Here is a 20,605-nt window from a genome sequence, read left to right on the forward strand (position 1 = left end):
GCTCAAACATCAACATGGGATTAGCCGTGACAGGCCCTCTCTCTCACGCTCACTCAACTCTCTCAACCTCCCCCTCACACTCCTCTCTCGCCCTCCCTCTCTCTAGCCCTCCCTCTCTCGCCCTCCCTCTCTCACCCTCCCTCTCTCTCACCCTCCATCTCACATGTGCACCCTTCTCTCAGTACAGTACACACACCCTCACTCTCACCCTCCTCTCTTGTGAACACAGTACAGTACACACCCTCTCTCTCACCCTTCTCTCTTGTGAACACAGTACAGTACACACACCCTCTCTCTCACCCTCCTCTCTTGTGAACACAGTACAGTACACACACCCTCTCTCTCACCCTCCCTCTCTCTCACCCTCCCTCTCTCTCACCCTCCTCTCTTGGGAACACAGTACAGTACACACACCCTCTCTCTCACCCTCCCTCTCTCTCACCCTCCCTCTCTCTCACCCTCCCTCTCTCTCTCACCCTCCTCTCTTGTGAACACAGTACAACACACACCCTCTCTCTCACCCTCCTCTCTTGTGAACACAGTACAGTACACACCCTCTCTCTCACCCTCCTCTCTTGTGAACACAGTACAGTGCACACACCCTCTCTCTCTCTCACCCTCCTCTCTTGTGAACACAGTACAACACACACCCTCTCTCTCCTGCTGTGTGGCGTGTTTTGACAGACGAGCTGCGACGTCAGAGCCAGGCCAATTAAACACAGCATTCCTTTTGTCTCTCGTTCAGTCTCACTTCCTGTCCATCCTTTTTTTTGCCTCTGTCTTTCTCTTAATTACATTTTTGAAAACCTACAAAACACAGCTGTGAGAATTTAGCATGTGCAGCGACTGAGAGATACAGAGAATGTGTGTGTGAGATAGACAGAGAGAGAGACAGAGACAGACAGAGAGAGATAGATAGACAGAGAGAGAGAGACAGAGAGATAGACAGAGAGATAGACAGAGAGAGAGACAGACAGAGAGATAGAGAGAGAGACTCTCTGTGCCGTACAACATTGTTTAATATATATATAAATGAATTAGCAAAAGTTATTAGAACTTTCCACTGCACCCGGTCTGACTCTGCACGATACCAATGTAAAATTACTGATGTATGCAGATGATCTGGTTCTGCTGTCAGCCACTAAAGAGGGTCTACAACAGAACCTAGACATCCTCCACCAGTTCTGCCAGACATGGTCTCTGAACGTAAACATGAAGAAGACTAAAGTCATGATCTTTCAAAGGAGACACGAGTCTCAGAGTTCACATAATACATTTAAATTAGGCACACACATATTAGAAAACACAAAAAGCTACCCATATTTGGGATTGAAAATAAATCATAATGGTAACTTCAATATGGCTGTGAATGAACTGAAGGAGAAGGGAAGAAGGGCTTTTTATGCCATCAAAAGGAAAATTCCAATTGACATCCCAATTAGGACCTGGCTCAAAATTCTAAATTCTGTAATAAATCCAATAATATTATATGGCAGTGAAGTGTGGGGTCCATTAACTAACCAAGATTTCCCAAAATGGGGAAAACACCCATTAGAAGTACTGCATGCAGAATTGTGCAAAAACCTACTTAGGGTCCACAGACACACTGCCAATAATGCATGCAGGGCAGAACTTGGCCAATACCCCCTAATCATTCAAATTCAAAAGCGAGCCATCAAATTTTACACACACCTCCAATCAAGTGACCCCCACTCCTACCACTACAAAGCCCTTCAGAGCCAAGAGATGAACCCAGATAAGAGTCCCCTCTGCCATCTAGTCAGAAATTTCTGCCCACAAACGCTTCAGGACAGATACCAAGAAATCTGGCCCAACCAAATAATCTCAAAACAAAAAGAAAATTATATAGAATATTGGAACAAATCAACCAAATCTCAAAGTAAATTAGAATTCTATTTGACCCTAAACAGAGAGTACACGGTGGCAGAATACCTGACTACTGTGAATGAGATAAAATTAAGAAAAACATTGACACGGTACAGACTGAGTGGACATAGTCTAGCCATAGAAACAGGCCGTCACAGGCAAAACTGGCTGCCCAGAGAGGCCAGGCTGTGTTCACTTTGCCATCAGGGGGATGTTGAGACAGAACCTCACTTCCTGCTATACTGTGAGAAATACAAGGATCTAAGAGAAGTCTTCTTTGATAAAATAAACAAAATTGATGCACAGTATATCCACCTCCCTGATCACCAAAAGCTGCTATACATGTGTGGGGAGAAAAGTCAGTGTACAGCATTAGCTGCAAAATATGTAGACGGTTGTCACAAAATAAGAGAACAAGCCCTGTAAATGTATCTGAGTGGCCACACACAAAAATGACTACCCGATCGAGTGACTATTTTGTAAATTAATATGTTTCTTGTTGATTGTCCTTACTGTTATTACTAATGTTATGATATTTTATTGCTTAATATATAGTTATTGTTTGTATGTTGAACTTGCTTTGGCAATAAGTATGTTAATATTTCATGCCAATAAAGCCTATTTTGAATTTGAGAGACAGAGAGATACAGACAGAGATAGACAGAGACAGACAGAGAGAGACAGAGACAGACAGAGAGATAGATAGACAGAGAGAGAGAGACAGACAGAGAGATAGACAGAGAGAGAGACAGACAGAGAGAGATAGAGAGAGAGACAGAGAGATACAGACAGAGATAGACAGAGAGATATAGAGAGAGACAGAGAGATAGACAGAGAGAGATAGACAGACAGAGATAGACAGGCAGAGAGACTGAGAGAGATAGACAAGTGTGTGTGAGAGAGACTAAAAACACTGCCACAGATCTACTTTTTCTTTTATATATTGTGTATAAAAAAAATCTGAATACAATTGAAACAAACAAATAAACAAACAAACCCACATGAATTCAGTCAGTCAGTCTAGACCAGTGGTTCCCAACCTTTTTCCCCCCAGGGACCCCCAAACATCTCTGATGAAATTCGCGGACCCCCTCCTAATAAGATACCATAATTTTTTTTATTTTTTTTATTTTAATAACAAACTGCTTATACACAGGCATATGCATCACAATTAGACCCACTATGCTTCTTTGACTTGTGCCTTCAATCAACAAATCTCATCTTGCACCATATGCATTTCAAAATGTTTGGCCAATATTCAAATGCTGTATTCATCCTCTCAAATCAGGCCCTAATGGTGAACGGTTTGCATTTATGGAACAAATCAATGCAACAAATTAAACTAAATATGAGACAGGAAATTCCAATCAGTAGCAGAGAGAATCTGTCCTAGCTGGGTTTAATACTTTTTTTTGTCATTTTAATAACAAACTGCTTATACACAGGCATATGCATCATAATTAGACCCACTATGCTTCTTTGACTTGTGCCTTCAATCAACAAATCTAATCTTGCACCATATGTATTTCAAAATGTTGGCCAATATTCAAATCCTGTATTCATCCTCTCAAATCAGGCCCTAATGGTGAACGGTTTGCATTTATGTTGAATGAAGTAAGAATCCACTGCAGTAAAAATATCCTCACCTCGAGTGGTGGTAGTAAGGTTGACTGACATGAGAATGTCCTGCTTCAGATCCTCATTTTCGATATATTGCACATAAACGATGAGCACAGCCTCGTCTGCGACAGTTGTAGTTTCATCAAGTTGTATGGCAAATGGACCCTTTCTAAGCTTTTCTGACAGCTGCTGCTCGCAATCACTTGACATCTTATCAATTCGGTCTTTCACTACATTGTTCGAGAGTGGTACTGATTTTAGTTTATCCGCCACCTGTGGGCCGCACAGTTTCTAAACCATTTTGATGCAGGCTGGTTTGATGAGCTGCTCGCCAATATTGTGCGGTTTCTTTGCTTTTGCAATTAAAAGCGAACACTCAAAGGAGGCTTCGGTAGCCTTCTGTAAATCACTGCCACCCCTGCTCCACGCTACTCTAACATCAACAGGCTTGTTCGCCTTGAGAGACTGTTCTTTCCTCCGAAAAAAGTCCGGATCCTTCCCAACGGTTTCTGGGTGCTTAGACGCCTGATGTCTCTTCAGCTTGCTGGGCTTCAGGCTCGAGTTTGCCAACTTTTCTCCACAAATCACACACTCAGGTCGTTTGTCTGGTCCCTCAGTGAAGCCCATGGTGATGTAATTTTCGCGATTGCTGTAGGTCCTAACTGCTTTTGCAGATGAGCTGCCGTCATCTCCTTTTCGTTTGTCACACATTTTCGCCTCTGGCGGCTGACTGCAGACGAGCCGAGAAAGTTAACTAGCGTGCTAGGCTAGCTACAGAAAATGATACAGTCAACTGATTCGCGTTTTAGCGGCTACCCGGTAGCCTACTGTTAACGTTCAAAAATCATGTCTAGATGTTTATTTATTTATCTTTATTTTTTATTGTAGTGGAGAGACTATTCATGCTTCTGATGATAAAAATATGCTAATTAAATATTTCTCTGAAAAATATTAAAGACCTCAAATCATCTGTGGTCTGGCGGACCCCCTGCGCCCCCTGGCGGACCCCCAGGGGTCCGCGGACCCCAGGTTGGGAATCACTGGTCTAGACAGCAGGGAAGACTTCAGGTGTGCTTGTTTTCAGGCACCTCGTGTCTCCAGCACCACATTATATTGCAGGTGCAGTAGGAGAGACAGAATTCAGCTCAGTTAAAAATAATCATGTAGAAGTACGCTCTCCATTCTCCATTTCAACTGAACACCTTATTCAATCCACAAAATGAAGGGCTTTTTTTTAAATAAATATCTGGTGAATATCTTTTACATAAATGCATGATGATCTCCATGATTGTTTTTGGGAAGGTGTAGACTACTCTACTGTCTGTCTGGGGACTGGGAGGGTGTGTAGACTACCCTACTGTCTGTCTGGGGAGGGTGTAGACTACCCTACTGTCGGTCTGGGGAGGCTGTAGAACTACCACATGCCTCCTCCGGTACATGTGGAGTCGCCAGCCGCTTCTTTTCAGCTGACAATGAGGAGTTTCACTGGGAGAGCGTAACATGCGTGGAGGTTCATGCCATCTCCCCCAGATCCCCTCCCTGCCCGACCGACCAGTAGGAGTTGCTGTTGCAACAGCCAGGACTCACACCCCACTGGCTTCCCACCTGCGACCACTGGTGTTTGTAGGAACAACTAACCAAGCGGGAGGTACCGCTGACACCGGGATTTGAACCCGGGTCATAGGCGAGCTCTTAGACCTCTACACATCATTGTATTTTCAAAGTAATTTAAAAATGAAAGTTGTATATCGTTTAGTCCGGTGTCATATTAACATTTCTCTAGAGATCTTTCTGAAGAGCAACTCCATAGCAGAAATATAAAATGACAGGAATATATCAACGGTGGCTTATTAAATCCATTAATATTGCTGTGGATAATACTGCATTTTACTTAGCTAGTACATAAGGAAGGGCAACTGTTGCCAAGGGAGGTGGCTCAGTGACATTCTGTTCTTTTCTCTTCCCGTCACATCTTCTCCTTCATAGATAGCTTAAGTGAAATACTTTAACAGGGGGGTCTCTGGGGAAGAACTGGGGGTGGTAGGCTGCTCTATGAACTCGCATCTAGGATCGTCGTCGTTTTACCAGTACTTACAATACAAAAGATGAATGTCATCTGTCAGTCCATTAGTGTTTCACCGTATCCAGACCTCTCTCCACACTACGTTAGCGCTGTACAGCACAGGAGAGATATGCTAACGTTGCTACATGTAGTTGCTACTGCTAGCTAACTGTATCTGGGGACATAATGACCGTCAGCAACACATAGAAAACGCTGCATGGAGGGTTGAAGCAAATGCTTTGTCATATCGGAGGAGCTTCCTTGCTGCACGGAACACTCTTGCTGCAGGTATTGTTTTCCTTCATTCCATCTTCTTTTAAGCAATGGTCCTGACCAGAGTCTCTGCTTTGCTAATGCAACCAGTGATGTAACATGAGGTCCACATAACCAGTGATGTAACATGAGGTCCAGTAACCAGTGATGTAACATGAGGTCCAGTAACCAGTGATGTAACATGAGGTCCACATAACCAGTGATGTAACGTGAGGTCCAGTAACCAGTGATGTAACGTGAGGTCCAGTAACCAGTGATGTAACATGAGGTCCAGTAACCAGTGATGTAACGTGAGGTCCAGTAACCAGTGATGTAACATGAGGTCCAGTAACCAGTGATGTAACGTGAGGTCCAGTAACCAGTGATGTAACATCAGGTCCAGTAACCAGTGATGTAACCAGTGATGTAACATGAGGTCCAATAACCAGTGATGTAACATGAGGTCCAATAACCAGTGATGTAACATGAGGTCCAGTAACCAGTGATGTAACATGAGGTCCAGTAACCAGTGATGTAACATGAGGTCCAGTAACCAGTGATGTAACATGAGGTCCACATAACCAGTGATGTAACATGAGGTCCAGTAACCAGTGATGTAACATGAGGTCCAGTAACCAGTGATGTAACGTGAGGTCCAGTAACCAGTGATGTAACATGAGGTCCAGTAACCAGTTATGTAACATGAGGTCCAGTAACCAGTGATGTAACATGAGGTCCAGTAACCAGTGATGTAACATGAGGTCCAGTAACCAGTGATGTAACGTGAGGTCCAATAACCAGTGATGTAACGTGAGGTCCAGTAACCAGTGATGTACAGTAACATGAGGTCCAGTAACCAGTGATGTAACATGAGGTCCAGTAACCAGTGATGTAACGTGAGGTCCAGTAACCAGTGATGTAACATGAGGTCCAGTAACCAGTGATGTAACATGAGGTCCAGTAACCAGTGATGTAACATGAGGTCCAGTAACCAGTGATGTAACATGAGGTCCAGTAACCAGTGATGTAACGTGAGGTCCAGTAACCAGTGATGTAACATGAGGTCCAGTAACCAGTGATGTAACGTGAGGTCCAGTAACCAGTGATGTAACATGAGGTCCAGTAACCAGTGATGTAACATGAGGTCCAGTAACCAGTGATGTAACATGAGGTCCACATAACCAGTGATGTAACATGAGGTCCAGTAACCAGTGATGTAACATGAGGTCCAATAACCAGTGATGTAACATGAGGTCCAGTAACCAGTGATGTAACATCAGGTCCAGTAACCAGTGATGTAACCAGTGATGTAACATGAGGTCCAATAACCAGTGATGTAACATGAGGTCCAATAACCAGTGATGTAACATGAGGTCCAGTAACCAGTGATGTAACATGAGGTCCAATAACCAGTGATGTAACGTGAGGTCCAGTAACCAGTGATGTAACATGAGGTCCAGTAACCAGTGATGTAACGTGAGGTCCAGTAACCAGTGATGTAACATGAGGTCCAGTAACCAGTGATGTAACATGATGAGTGACAGAAATACATTCTCTCTATTTTATTATTGTATTATTACACAATAGATGCGGCATGACCACCCGCATTTCCCTGTATGCCCTGGTATGTATGTGACAAATAAACCACTTGATTCTCATGAGTGAAAGAAATACACTGTAGGAACCGTTAAGAGATTGTAAAATAATATCTCTTATCGATTCCACAGCTCATTTTTAAATATGGTCACGCCTTCTATTTGACATGAGTCACCCATCCTCCCCAAATCAGAACTATCCCTTTAATTCACTCATTAGTTCCCTTTAACTAATTTGGATGTAATAGCTATAAGAAATATATATATAAAAAAAAAAAAAACATGGGCTCATAAAGTCCATCACCAATATAGAAGCCTTTCAGACTGTTTAGAATTGTCCTTCATGTCGGAAGAAACAACGGTTGCTATGTGCTGCTACTACTAGGTATTTTCAAGTGGTTACCAATGGTTAAAGGGCAGCCATGTTGGAAGAAAGAAAACTAGACAAACATTCTGTGCAAGGCCTCTTTAATAGTCGTCAATAGACCCACTCCAGGTCACTGTTGCTGAAAACAGACTGGGCATTCTCAGTTGATCTCCCCGGGTAAATAAAAAGTCTCTCTGTGTCTTTTAAGTCTGCGTTTGGAGACACAAGATTTCTGTTAAACACAAACAGGATCGTTCATCCATCAATCCATCACTGATAATGACATGTCATAAAGATCATAATTACATTTCTCTCATGTGACAAGGTAAGAAACAAATGTCTGAAGGAAATTTCAACTCATCCGAGATCAATTGGACACATGAAATAAAATCAGAATAGAATAGAAACAGAAGACGTTCCACTGGTTCCTAGCAGACAGTGAGCAGAGGCTCCGACAGTATCATGACGTGACAGATGACTCGGAGACACAACGGATGGAACCAAACGACGTTTATGGATGTTCTGAATTTTGTCTCTTTTTTCTTCTTGAAAACTAAACATTATTGTGGTAATGTTTTTACCGTCATAACCGTCGCTCATAACGTAGGCTGATCATTCAGTGTTACACATGTAGGCCTTCCTCTAATTTGCACAATTAACTATAACCAGTCAGCTACTATGACTGATTAAACTGCAGCACACAGGTTCCTTTACTTTGGACTAGGGCTGGGTTAAAAAAATCTATTTCCCGATTCTGAATCGATCTTCATTTGAATTAGCGATTATCAATTCATAAAATCCCAAGATCGATTCAATCAATTTAGTCGTTATGCCAATTCCCTTCCTGGTCGTTGCGCGCATTGCCCCACTGTCGGACTGGGGAGGGTGTAGAGACCAATTAAGTTTGGCTTCGAGATAGGCATTTTCCATTGGTTCTCCCAGCCCACGTGACCATTTCTAGCATTTCCATTGGCTGTAGTGACAGACATAGATAATGATTGTGGAAATACAACAAATCTACAAAACCACTTACTGAGACATCACCCAGACGTGACATATGCAAAAGCCAATGTTCCAATAAAAAGTGCATTCATGTATTAAGTCAATTATTAATGTAAACATTGATATTTTTAACAATGCAACATGTTAGAGGGTTCCTTGAACCATTTAAATTTGATAGCATTGAATAGAATTTCATCGAAAATCTAATCGATTCGGGACCCTGTGAATCGGAATCTAATTTAATCGGAAATCGAATCGATTCGGGACCTTGTGAATCAGAATCTAATTTAATCGGAAATCGATTAGATTCGGGACCTTGTGAATCAGAATCTAATTTAATCGGAAATCGAATCGATTCGGGATCTTGTGAATCGAATCGATTCAGGAAATCACTGGCGATACCCAGCCCTACTTTGGACTGAAGTTCTGCCATCAAAGATGCATCACATAGACGTCTGTGTTTGTCCACTAATAGCCTCGGCTTGGAGGCAGAACACAACCAGCGGCAATGATTTCTGAGGTCAGAGCGGCGACTGTCTGTTCCGTTTAGACAGCTTTGTTCAAACTACTGGAGGCTATTTATTTATTTATTCACACTGTCATTCGCTCGCTGGCAGCGCTGTGTGTCAGGAACAGGTGTTAGGACAAAACAACTGTTCAGATCGGAACAGAACTGAGTAGAATAGTTGAGAACAGGACTGAATGGCATAGTAGATCAAAATAGAATATAACTGAATAGAATAGATTAGAATAGAACAGAATAGCATTTATCAGAATATAACTGAATAGCATAGATCGAAATAGCATAGACCAGAATAGCACTGAATAGCATAGATCAGAATATAACTGAATAGAATAGATCATAATATAACTGAATAGAATATAACTGAGTAACAGATCAAATTAGAACTGGATAGAATAGAATACAAATCAATACCATAGATCAGAATAGACCAGAATAGAATATACCAGAATAGAATAGATCAGAATAAAACTGATTAGCATAGATGAAGAGGATAGAACAATCAATTAATCAAATTGAACATAAATGAAAACAGAACAGACACATTAACTAATTGTAGACATTGAATTTCTGCAAACTGTAGTTCAGATCAATACAAAATGCTCATATCTCTGATCTGTGTGTGTGTATATATATATATGTATGTGTGTCTATGTGTGTCTGTGTCTGTGTGTGTCTATGTGTGTGTGTGTGTGTGTGTGTGTGTGTGTGTGTGTGTGTGTGTGTGTGTGTGTGTGTGTGTGTGTGTGTGTGTGTGTGTGTGTGTGTGTGTGTGTGTGTGTGTCTATCCCAGGCTGATCAGGTAGTAGGCTGCAGAGGCCAGCAGGACTCCACACAGCGGGACGAGGAGAACAGACCACCACCCCCTCCATCTTCCTCCCTCCTCCTCCTCTTCCTCTCCTCTCCTCTCTCGCTTCTTAGTCCTCCTCCCCTTCTGGCGCTTCTCAAAGGCCTCCAGCTCAGCCTGGAGAGAGAGAGAGACAGAAAGAGACAGAGAGAGAGAGAGAGAGAGAGAGAGAGACACACAGAGAGAGACAGACAGACAGAGAGAGAGGAGAGAGAGACAGAGACAGAGACACACACAGAAACAAAGAGAAATAGAGGGTGAAGAGGTAAGACCATGTAAAATAAAACAATGATTTCGTTTGAGGATGTTGCTCTAAGCTGTAACATAGAGTCAGATATATGTTGTTCTAAACTGTAGAGTCAGATATATGTTGTTCTAAGCTGTAGTGTCAGATATATGTTGTTCTAAGCTGTAGAGTCAGATATATGTTGTTCTAAGCTGTAACATAGAGTTGGATATGTTGTTCTAAGCTGTAGTGTCAGATATATGTTGTTCTAAGCTGTAGAGTCAGATATATGTTGTTCTAAGCTGTAACATAGAGTTGGATATGTTGTTCTAAGCTGTAGAGTCAGATATATGTTGTTCTAAGCTGTAGAGTCAGATATATGTTGTTCTAAGCTGTAACATAGAGTTGGATATGTTGTTCTAAGCTGTAGAGTCAGATATATGTTGTTCTAAGCTGTAGAGTCAGATATATGTTGTTCTAAGCTGTAGAGTCAGATATATGTTGTTCTAAGCTGTAGAGTCAGATATATGTTGTTCTAAGCTGTAGTGTCAGATATATGTTGTTCTAAGCTGTAGTGTCAGATATATGTTGTTCTAAGCTGTAACATAGAGTTGGATATGTTGTTCTAAGCTGTTGCTCTCCACCTGCTCTTTTTTCAACTCTTCCTCCTTCACCACATTCTCCTCATCCTCCTTCATCTGAAACACAGAACACATCACAGCATGACATCTGAAACGCATCACAGGTAGAATTATATACAGAATATATAGAGAGGGAGAGTTATATACAGAATAGATACAGAGGTAGAGTTATATACAGAATTATAGAGAGGTAGTTATATACAGAATTATAGAGAGGTAGTTATATACAGAATTATAGAGAGGTAGTTATATACAGAATAGTGTGTGTGTGTGTGTGTGTGTGTGTGTTAGTACCTGGTTAACCTTCTTCTGTTGTGCTCTACAGGAGTCATCACACTCCACCACTACGTCAGACTGAGAGCACGAGAACTCCTACACACACACACACACACACACACACACACACACACACACACACACACACACACACACACACACACACACACACACACACACACACACACACACACACACACACACACACACACACACACACACACACACACACACACACACACACACACACACACACACACACACACACACACACACACACACACACACACACACAAAAAGAGAAAGAAAAATGTGCAAGTGATAAGTGGCAATTATTTTGGGATCACCAAATCACAAATTGTGGGTAAACTGAAGTATGCGTGTGTCTTCCGGGCCCGACCGGGTTCTTGGTTCTGCGTGGGTCCAGGGCTCAGCTGTCTTTGTAATCAATACATGAGTAGTAATACAGATGTTTATATTTCTCACTTCTTCTGATCATATTTATTGGTAATTGGTTCATGGTACAAATTCAATGTATTTATCAAATTCAATGTAACTACCAATATTGATAACGTTAGCTAGCTATTTTTGGATCTCGATAGCTAATTTTAGATATCGTTAGCACCCGGATGTGCCGATCACTGTAGCCAGAAACACAAGACAACGACAACAACTTATCCCCACTGCTTTTAACCCTTTCACTGCCACACGACAGCCGGTTAACCCTTTGATTGATTGATTGATTGAAAACTTTATTAACAGATTGCAGAATGGGTACAATACAGTACAGCTCAATACACACAATTGTTAAGGGGATGCAGACCAGAGAAAGACTTTCGTCTTGTTTACATCAGGGTCCCCCATTTTCAATTCATCAGGGCCATTTTCAATTCATCAGGTTTCACTGTGACAATACAGAAGGTTAGCCCTTTACTATCACACAACCGACGGCGATGCTCCATCATTAGCATCATTAGCTCCGCGGATGCAGAGCTAATGATGCTAATGATGGAGCATCGCCGTCGGTTGTGTGATAGTAAAGGGTTAACCTTCTGTCGTGTGGCAGTGAAAGGGTTAAGCAGCCTCTAGACACCAAAGCAAACGGGGCCAAAACCATTGTGTATGTGCACTGCTTGATACACTACAGGGCCAGGCTGTACCAACTCTCTCAGGGGGGACTATACGACACTAGGTGGTAACTAAGTATAACTCGCACTACTGTCTGTTATATAATAATAAGAAACCTAGCCTTATGCATTTGGGATTTTTGTTGCTTTTTTCTGTTGTACCAAACTCGTACCGAACCCCTAATATATATAAATGTGTGTGTATATGTATATATATATATACTATATATATACACACTGTATATGTGTGACTCAGTCCAGAACTTCGTGGCTCATTAATGTATGAATACCTTTTTATATATTATCAGTTTGAATGTTTAAGAACATATTTGTAACAGCTAACAGTTAGAGTATCTCTAAATATCAAAAACATTTCTCTGGGCAGTTTGGGGGCAGAGTCACATTTACATTAGAATCACATGAGTGGCTGCCCTGGCCTCGATTTGGAGGTCCCTCTCCTGTCGGCTGCCCCGTTACCAACATACATACATTTATTTATACATTAAAAAGCCTAGAGGAAGCTCGTCTTGACCCTCTAAAGCTGAGTGTCGCACCCACACGTCTGGTAATCCGGAGGTTCCCGGTTGGATTCCAACTTTTCCCAGACTGCGTGTCCTTGAGCAAGACACTTAACCCCTAACTGCTCAAAATGAGCAGGTTGGCACCTTGCATGGTTGCCTCTGCCGTTGGTGTGTGAATGTGTGAGTGAATGGGTAAAATGTGAGGAACAAATTGTAAATCACTTTGGATAAAAGCATTTACATTACATTAGACATGTTTTGCAACACATGAAATATCGTTGGAACCACTTGCTTTAGAGATTCTCCTCTCCGTCAGAATTTTAAGTGTATCTCTCCGTCACCCACAGGCTTTCTGGCAGTGCGCGGAAGTAAGGCATAGAATCTTGAAATATCTAGATTGATTGTTTTCTCTATCTATCATATATCTATGTCTGTCACTATAGCCAATGGAAATGCTAGAAATGGTTACATGGGCTGGGAGAACCAATGGAAAATTCCTATAGTTTCTCAATAGTCCAGAGGATAGAGAGCGGCGCTTGTCCCTGGTTTTATAATAAAATGGCAAAAAGACAAAGAGGTATAATGTTCAACAAGCATTGGAACTTGTTGTGGATGTTGAGGATGATCCAGATAATATAAATGAAAAGGACTCTGAGCCAGAATGCTGGGACAGTGATGATGACAATCATAGGGAAGTTATAGGGGTGTAACGGTACAGAAGGCACGGTTCGGTACGTACCTCGGTATTGGGGTCACGGTTCGGTACAACAGAAAAAAAAAATTTATAATAATTATTATTAATATAATTTTTTTTTATATTATATTTATGATTATTATTATTAGTAAATAGAATAATTTTCTATAGGCTTGCCGTGGTAGTCAGTGATACTGGTGTCATTCTGTGTTCAGGCATCCACTTGCCTACTGCCCCTTTAACAATTTATTCTTGATAAGTTTCAGTTTCACTTCTAGAGAGAATTTAACTTCACGACGAGACTGAATACTAGAGAACAGATGACATCTTACAAACAATGGCAGAGGATTATTTGGATTTAAACACAGTAGCAGACAGTTCAACTGGAGAGGAGCTCAGATGATCTGTCCGGAAAAGTACGTTTCTTTTTTTTATTTGATTGTGCCTGTGAGTCCAGCGGGGGAGAATGTTGATGTGTTTGTTGGCACGTGTGTGTGTGTCGGCGACGAGTGTGTGTGTCTTTCCATTGGTATCATTTGGTTAACGTTATTGGGCAAACAAGAAAACTAAAGAAAACTGTAAAATTGTAATGACCCTGCAGCTGTTCCAATGTATGTGCCTTTCTCCGTGCACTTTCGCCGCTCTGAAGTCTGACTCGGTGTGCCGCGCGCTGTTCTCGCACGGACCTCGCGAGTGTCTGCATGTGCGACTCGCGTGTGTGTGCTGTGGGGCGTATTCGTCTATGGCTGCGCGTACCGCACCGTGACGGCCGTACCGTAAATTCGCGGGATGAATACACGTACCGTTATACCCCTAGAAGCTATGGTTTAAAGTGGTCTGACAACTATATAATTTATTGTGCAGCTTGAATGAAAATCTATCCTGCATTTTCAAAAGCCTAGAGAAAACGTGCTTAACACTTTGGCTGCCATGGGTTAAATTCATTATCAACCGTAGGTTGCCGGCTCTATTTGTCTATGGAGAAATTCCCCTTCTTTGCAGGGCTATAACTTTTTAAATTCTATTGCTACATTGCCATTATTAGGGCCCATTCAAAGTCCTATATGTATTGTTCATTGTGTAGCAACGTTAAACTTTTTCATTCACATATTCATAGTAAAGTATGGTCTAATGTATAAGTATGTTTTCATCTCTTTCTGCAGCTTTCTCCAGAACGTGATCTATAGCCCCAAATACATTATATTGATGATGCAATACAGTTTTATGGCAATCAGCGCGATATAAAAAATTCCAACTAGATGTACTTCTAGAAGTTACTACACGTCATCTGATGTTGACCGGATGGGCTAGGGGGCGTTTATAATTCCGTGGGCAGCGTTATACCAATCATCTAATGTGGGTCAAATGTTGATAATAGCAGTTAGTATCGAAGACGGTAACGTTACACGCTAAAACTCACCCCAGTCTCCGCGCGCCGTTGGGCGATCATCGTAGAGTAGACATTTTATCATTATGGGATGGCGATTTACCCGGTCCATCTCCAGCTTGTATAATGGTATATACGTCCAAATCATGTTGTTTATCGAGTTATTGGCAATCGATCGCTGTGTAGTGTGACGAGCCAGAGTCCCGGGACATGTACCGAGTGCCCGGAAGTAATACGGCCGTCCAGCAAAACCTCTACTGCGCTTCCTGTTAAGCGATTGCGCCGATCGGCCACCAGATGGCGCTCCTGAACCGCCAGAGAGCTCAGTGGGTCCTCCTGGTGGATCTCAGGCCAGCGGAGGGGAAATATGAATCCGGTCCCAGATTTTTTAAATATTGATATCAAAGACGCTTTAAAGCGTCTTCGGCAACTTGAGCATGGCCGGGAATGACGTGTTTAAGCGTTTTTAGGCAGTCAAAATGTTAACACATTGGTTGCCAACAACGAGATTTCTCGTTATTGGCCGCCATGCGTTGGTTGCCAATAACGAGATTTCTCGTTATTTAATCGTTATTTCTTTTATTAGCGATATCCATTCATTTTTCATCCGTCCAGCCTGACGTTATTATTGGGAATGGCTCTGAGCTCGAAAAGGGCAAATACCGCCCCCGATCGTCTCCCGGATGGTAATGCACATCATTGGATTGGATTGAGTGAAAAAGTGCATCAGAGAAAAACTCCGGTCCAGGGTTTCCCCATCTCTGGCAAGCAGTGTCTGTTACCAGATTCACTGGCGAGGCTTGGAGCAGCTTTCGATTATGCGTTTCGGACTATAACGTTGGATCAATAAACGCGATCAATATTTGGAATGGCGATCAGGAATTGGATTCATCTTTTTGCAGAACATCTGATCTGAGGTAAGGAATCTATGTTACCAGTTTTGGGTTAATCAGAGTTGTTTTTCACAGCGCTCACAACGTGTGTGTGTGTGTGGCGTTAGGCGCTGAGCGCGGCACGAATAAAAAAAAATTCAGCCCGCTTTTGTATCGTGCATAAGAACACAAATACTCTAGCGTCTATTTGAAAACTATTCATAAATCAGCCGGAAAATGACAACATGTTTTGTGTATTCCAGTAAATGGCTATTTTCGCAGAATCTTTTTTTCTTTCTAGAAATCTCCAAAACTATACTCGTATTCAAAACGGTATAAAACGGAAATGTACTGATGAAAAAACAACCAGTTTCGTACATGTTGACTGCAAGCAAGTCATTGATAAGCGACGGGTGTATTAGACACATAGCCATAATTTAAGATATAGTTTAATCGCTTGCAAATGTGCTCGTCCTCCCATTGATTAACGTGCTGGTATCCAAGCGATAAATCGTCATATCCGGCTGGCAACCAATGTGTTAACTAATCATGTTATGTTATGCTAATCATCGTGATTTATGCATGTCATGATAGTATCTTTCATTGCGTGCGTGGAGACCTATTTCAGAACGCGCTGCATCTATTCTATTCTATAAGAGAATCCATAATGCAGTGAAGTCTGTGTGAAAAGGGCTACTGACAGATGACGGCTAATCCAGTGGGGGAGTGGTTAGGGGAGTGTCAGGGGAGGGGTTAGGTGAGGGATTAGGGGAGTGGTTAGGGGAGTGGTTAGGGGAGTGGTTAGGGGTGGATTTAAGAGCTATTGTTCACACCTAGTACCTGACTGCCAAGGTGTTAAAAATGCAGCCAAACTTTAGATAGTATTTTCTCAGTTTTTCTCTGCTCTGAGACTTGAGGTTCAAATAAGATTCAAATAAGCATATCTCCTTAAAATGTTATTAATCTGTAAAACATGGAACATGGAAACATGAGCCACAAACTGGACTCAGTCACATATTTATAAACGTGTGTGTGTGTATGTGTGTGTGACGTATGTGTGTCTGTGTGTGTTACCTTCTTAATCCTCCTACAGGGACACTTCAGTTTCCTTCTCTGGTTGCATTTCCCCTCTAGACACACTCCTGGATGACACAGCGCCTTACAGCGATGACCACACGGCAACTAGACAGAGAGACAGAGAGAGAGAGAGAAACAGAAAGAGAGAGACAGACAGAGAGATAGAAAGAGATAGAGAGAGACAGACAGAGACACAGAAAGACAGCGAGAGAGAGAAAGAGACAGAGACAGAAAGAGAGAGAGACAGACAGAGAGAGATAGAAAGAGATAGAGAGAGACAGACAGAGACACAGAGAGACAGCGAGAGATAAAGAGACAGAGAGAGACAGAAAGAGAGAGACAAACAGACAAAGAGAGAGAGGAAGGGGGAGAGAACACAAAAAAAATCAATGCATGCAAAAGAGCTGAGAAAGACACTTCCAGGATTTAAGTTCAGCAGTGAAGCCAAAGGAAACATTGACCAACACATGATGTCTGATTCAATCTATACTCAGCCCTCTGTGTGTGTGTGTCTTTCTCTCCTTCTCCTCATCTTGCTCTATCCTTATTTTTTCTGGCTCTCTTCTGTCCTCTCCATCGTATCTTCATTGTGCTTCACTGTGTCTCCATCGTATCTTCACTGTGTCTCCATCGTATCTTCATTGTGTCTCCATCGTGTCTTCATTGTGCTTCATTGTATCTTCACTGTGTCTCCATCGTATCTTCACTGTGCTTCATTGTATCTTCACTGTGTCTCCATCGTATCTTCACTGTGTCTCCATCGTATCTTCATTGTGCTTCATCGTATCTTCACTGTGTCTCCATCGTATCTTCACTGTGTCTCCATCGTATCTTCACTGTGTCTCCATCGTATCTTCACTGTGTCTCCATCGTATCTTCACTGTGTCTCCATCGTATCTTCATTGTGCTTCATCGTATCTTCACTGTGTCTCCATCGTATCTTCACAGTCTCTCCATCGTATCTTCACTGTGTCTCCATCGTATCTTCACTGTGTCTCCATCGTATCTTCACTGTGTCTCCATCGTATCTTCACTGTGTCTCCATCGTATCTTCACTGTGTCTTCATTGTGTCTTCACTGTGTCTCCATCGTATCTTCACTGTGTCTCCATCGTATCTTCATTGTGTCTTCATTGTGTCTTCATTGTGTCTTCATTGTGTCTTCATTGTGTCTTCATTATGTCTTCATTATGTCTTCATTGTGTCTTCATTATGTCTTCATTGTGTCTTCATTATGTCTTCATTGTGTCTTCATTGTGTCTTCATTGTGTCTTCATTGTGTCTTCATTGTGTCTTCATTGTGTCTTTATTGTGTCTTCATTGTGTATTCATTATGTCTTCATTGTGTCTTTATTGTGTCTTCATTGTGGCTTCATTATAATAATAGTAATAATAATAGATTGAATTTTAAGAGAGAAGCGCCTTTCTCAGACTCAAGGACACTGTACAAGGAAAGGATGGAAAAAAATAAAAGTAAGTAATAAAATTGAAAAAATATATATAATAAAATACATAAAAGATCTGTGTATAGTAACAACAAGAAAAAACAAATAAGATAAGAGATAAAAATAAATAAAAAAAGGAGGCAAGTTCTGTCCAATTGGATGAAGTGGTTAAAATTAACAAACAAACAACAAAACAAAACAAAACAACGGAATCTGTGGCTTAAAAAGAGTCAGGGGTGGGCTACTTGGGAGCGGGGCCGTGTTGCGTGAAGGCAAGTGTGAACAGGTGGGTTTTTAGCTTGGTTTTGAAGAGGTTGATGGTGTCAGAGCCTCGGATGAGGGGGGAGAGGGAGTTCCACAGTCTGGGGGCTGCTGCAGCGAAAGCTCGGTCTCCCAGTGTGGAACGCCTGGTGCGAGGGATGGTGAGGAGGTCGGAGTTGGAGGATCGGAGGCCTCGTGCTGGAGTGTAGGGGTGGAGTAGGTTGGTCAGGTAGGAAGGGGCCAACCCGTGCAGGGATTTGTAGGTGAGGAGGAGGATCTTGTAGGGGATTCGATAGTTGATGGGGAGCCAGTGGAGTTTTTGCAGGGTGGGGGTGATGTGCTGCCAGGGTTTGGTGCGTGTGAGGACCCTCGCAGCAGAGTTTTGGACGTACTGTAAACGATCCAGAACCTTCTTGGAGGCACCAAGAAGGACTCCGTTACAGTAGTCGAGGCGGGAAGTGATGAAGGCGTGAATGAGTGTTTCCGCTGAGGTGTCGGAGAGTGAGGGGCGGAGGCGGGAGATGGTTCTGAGGTGGAAGAAGGCGGATCTGGTGACAGACTTGACGAGAGGGTGGAGTCCAGTATGACGCCCAGGTTCCTTACCTCTGTGGAGGGGCAGATGGAGTAGCCATCCACGGAGAGAACAAGGTGGTCGATCTTTTGGAGGAGGGCTGGGGAGGCTACAACTATGAGTTCGGTTTTCTTACTATTGAGTTGAAGGAAATTGGTGGTCATCCATGTTTTTATGTCCTGGAGGCAGGCAGTGAGGGAGGGGGGAGGAAGGGGGGCCGAGGGTTTGGTGTGGAGGTAGAGCTGTGTGTCGTCTGCATAGAAGTGGAAGTGGAGGCCGTGTTTCCTTATGATGTCACCGAGTGGGAGGAGGTAAATCATAAAAAGGAGCGGACCTAGCACCGAACCCTGGGGAACACCCTGTTTAACAAGTGCTGGAGCTGACCTGGAGCCCCAGAGGGATGTCTTATGTCTTATGTCTTCATTGTGTCTTCATTATGTCTTCATTATGTCTTCATTGTGTCTTCACTGTGGCTTCATTGTGTCTTCATTGTGTCTTCACTGTGGCTTCATTGTGTCTTCATTGTGTCTTCATTGTGGCTTCATTGTGGCTTCATTGTGTCTTCATTATGTATTCATTGTGTCTTCATTGTGTCTTCATTATGTCTTCATTGTGTCTTCATTGTGTCTTCATTGTGTCTTCATTGTGTCTTCATTGTGTCTTCATTATGTCTTCATTATGTCTTCATTGTGTCTTCATTGTGTCTTCATTATGTCTTCATTGTGCTTCATTATGTATTCATTATGTCTTCATTGTGTCTTCATTATGTCTTCATTATGTCTTCATTATGTCTTCATTGTGTCTTCATTGTGTCTTCATTATGTCTTCATTATGTCTTCATTGTGTCTTCATTGTGTCTTCATTATGTCTTCATTGTGTCTTCATTATGTCTTCATTGTGTCTTCATTGTGTCTTCATTATGTCTTCATTGTGTCTTCATTGTGTCTTCATTATGTCTTCATTATGTCTTCATTGTGTCTTCATTATGTCTTCATTGTGTCTTCATTGTGTCTTCATTATGTCTTCATTATGTCTTCATTGTGTCTTCATTATGTCTTCATTGTGTCTTCATTATGTCTTCATTGTGTCTTCATTGTGTCTTCATTGTGTCTTCATTATGTCTTCATTGTGTCTTCATTGTGTCTTCATTGTGTCTTCATTATGTCTTCATTGTGTCTTCATTATGTCTTCATTGTGTCTTCATTGTGTCTTCATTATGTCTTCATTGTGTCTTCATTGTGTCTTCATTATGTCTTCATTATGTCTTCATTGTGTCTTCATTATGTCTTCATTGTGTCTTCATTGTGTCTTCATTGTGTCTTCATTGTGTCTTCATTATGTCTTCATTGTGTC

General features: G+C 42.1%; 1 protein-coding gene across 1 annotated transcript in view; it reads right to left on the reverse strand.

Moving 5' to 3' along the window:
- Positions 1 to 7,883: 7,883 nt before the first annotated feature.
- The window catches only part of nfxl1 (nuclear transcription factor, X-box binding-like 1), a 111,544-nt gene continuing 98,822 nt past the window's right edge, over positions 7,884 to 20,605 (reverse strand). The window contains 4 exon segments of the mRNA XM_084334054.1: positions 7,884 to 10,272; positions 11,026 to 11,079; positions 11,317 to 11,394; positions 16,974 to 17,081. Of these exon segments, the coding sequence (XP_084190180.1) occupies positions 10,093 to 10,272; positions 11,026 to 11,079; positions 11,317 to 11,394; positions 16,974 to 17,081 (420 nt within the window). The 3' untranslated portion in view covers positions 7,884 to 10,092.

This window comes from Notolepis coatsorum (genome assembly GCF_963971535.1).
Source record: "Notolepis coatsorum genome assembly, chromosome: 1".
In the NCBI taxonomy this organism is placed as follows: domain Eukaryota; kingdom Metazoa; phylum Chordata; class Actinopteri; order Aulopiformes; family Paralepididae; genus Notolepis; species Notolepis coatsorum.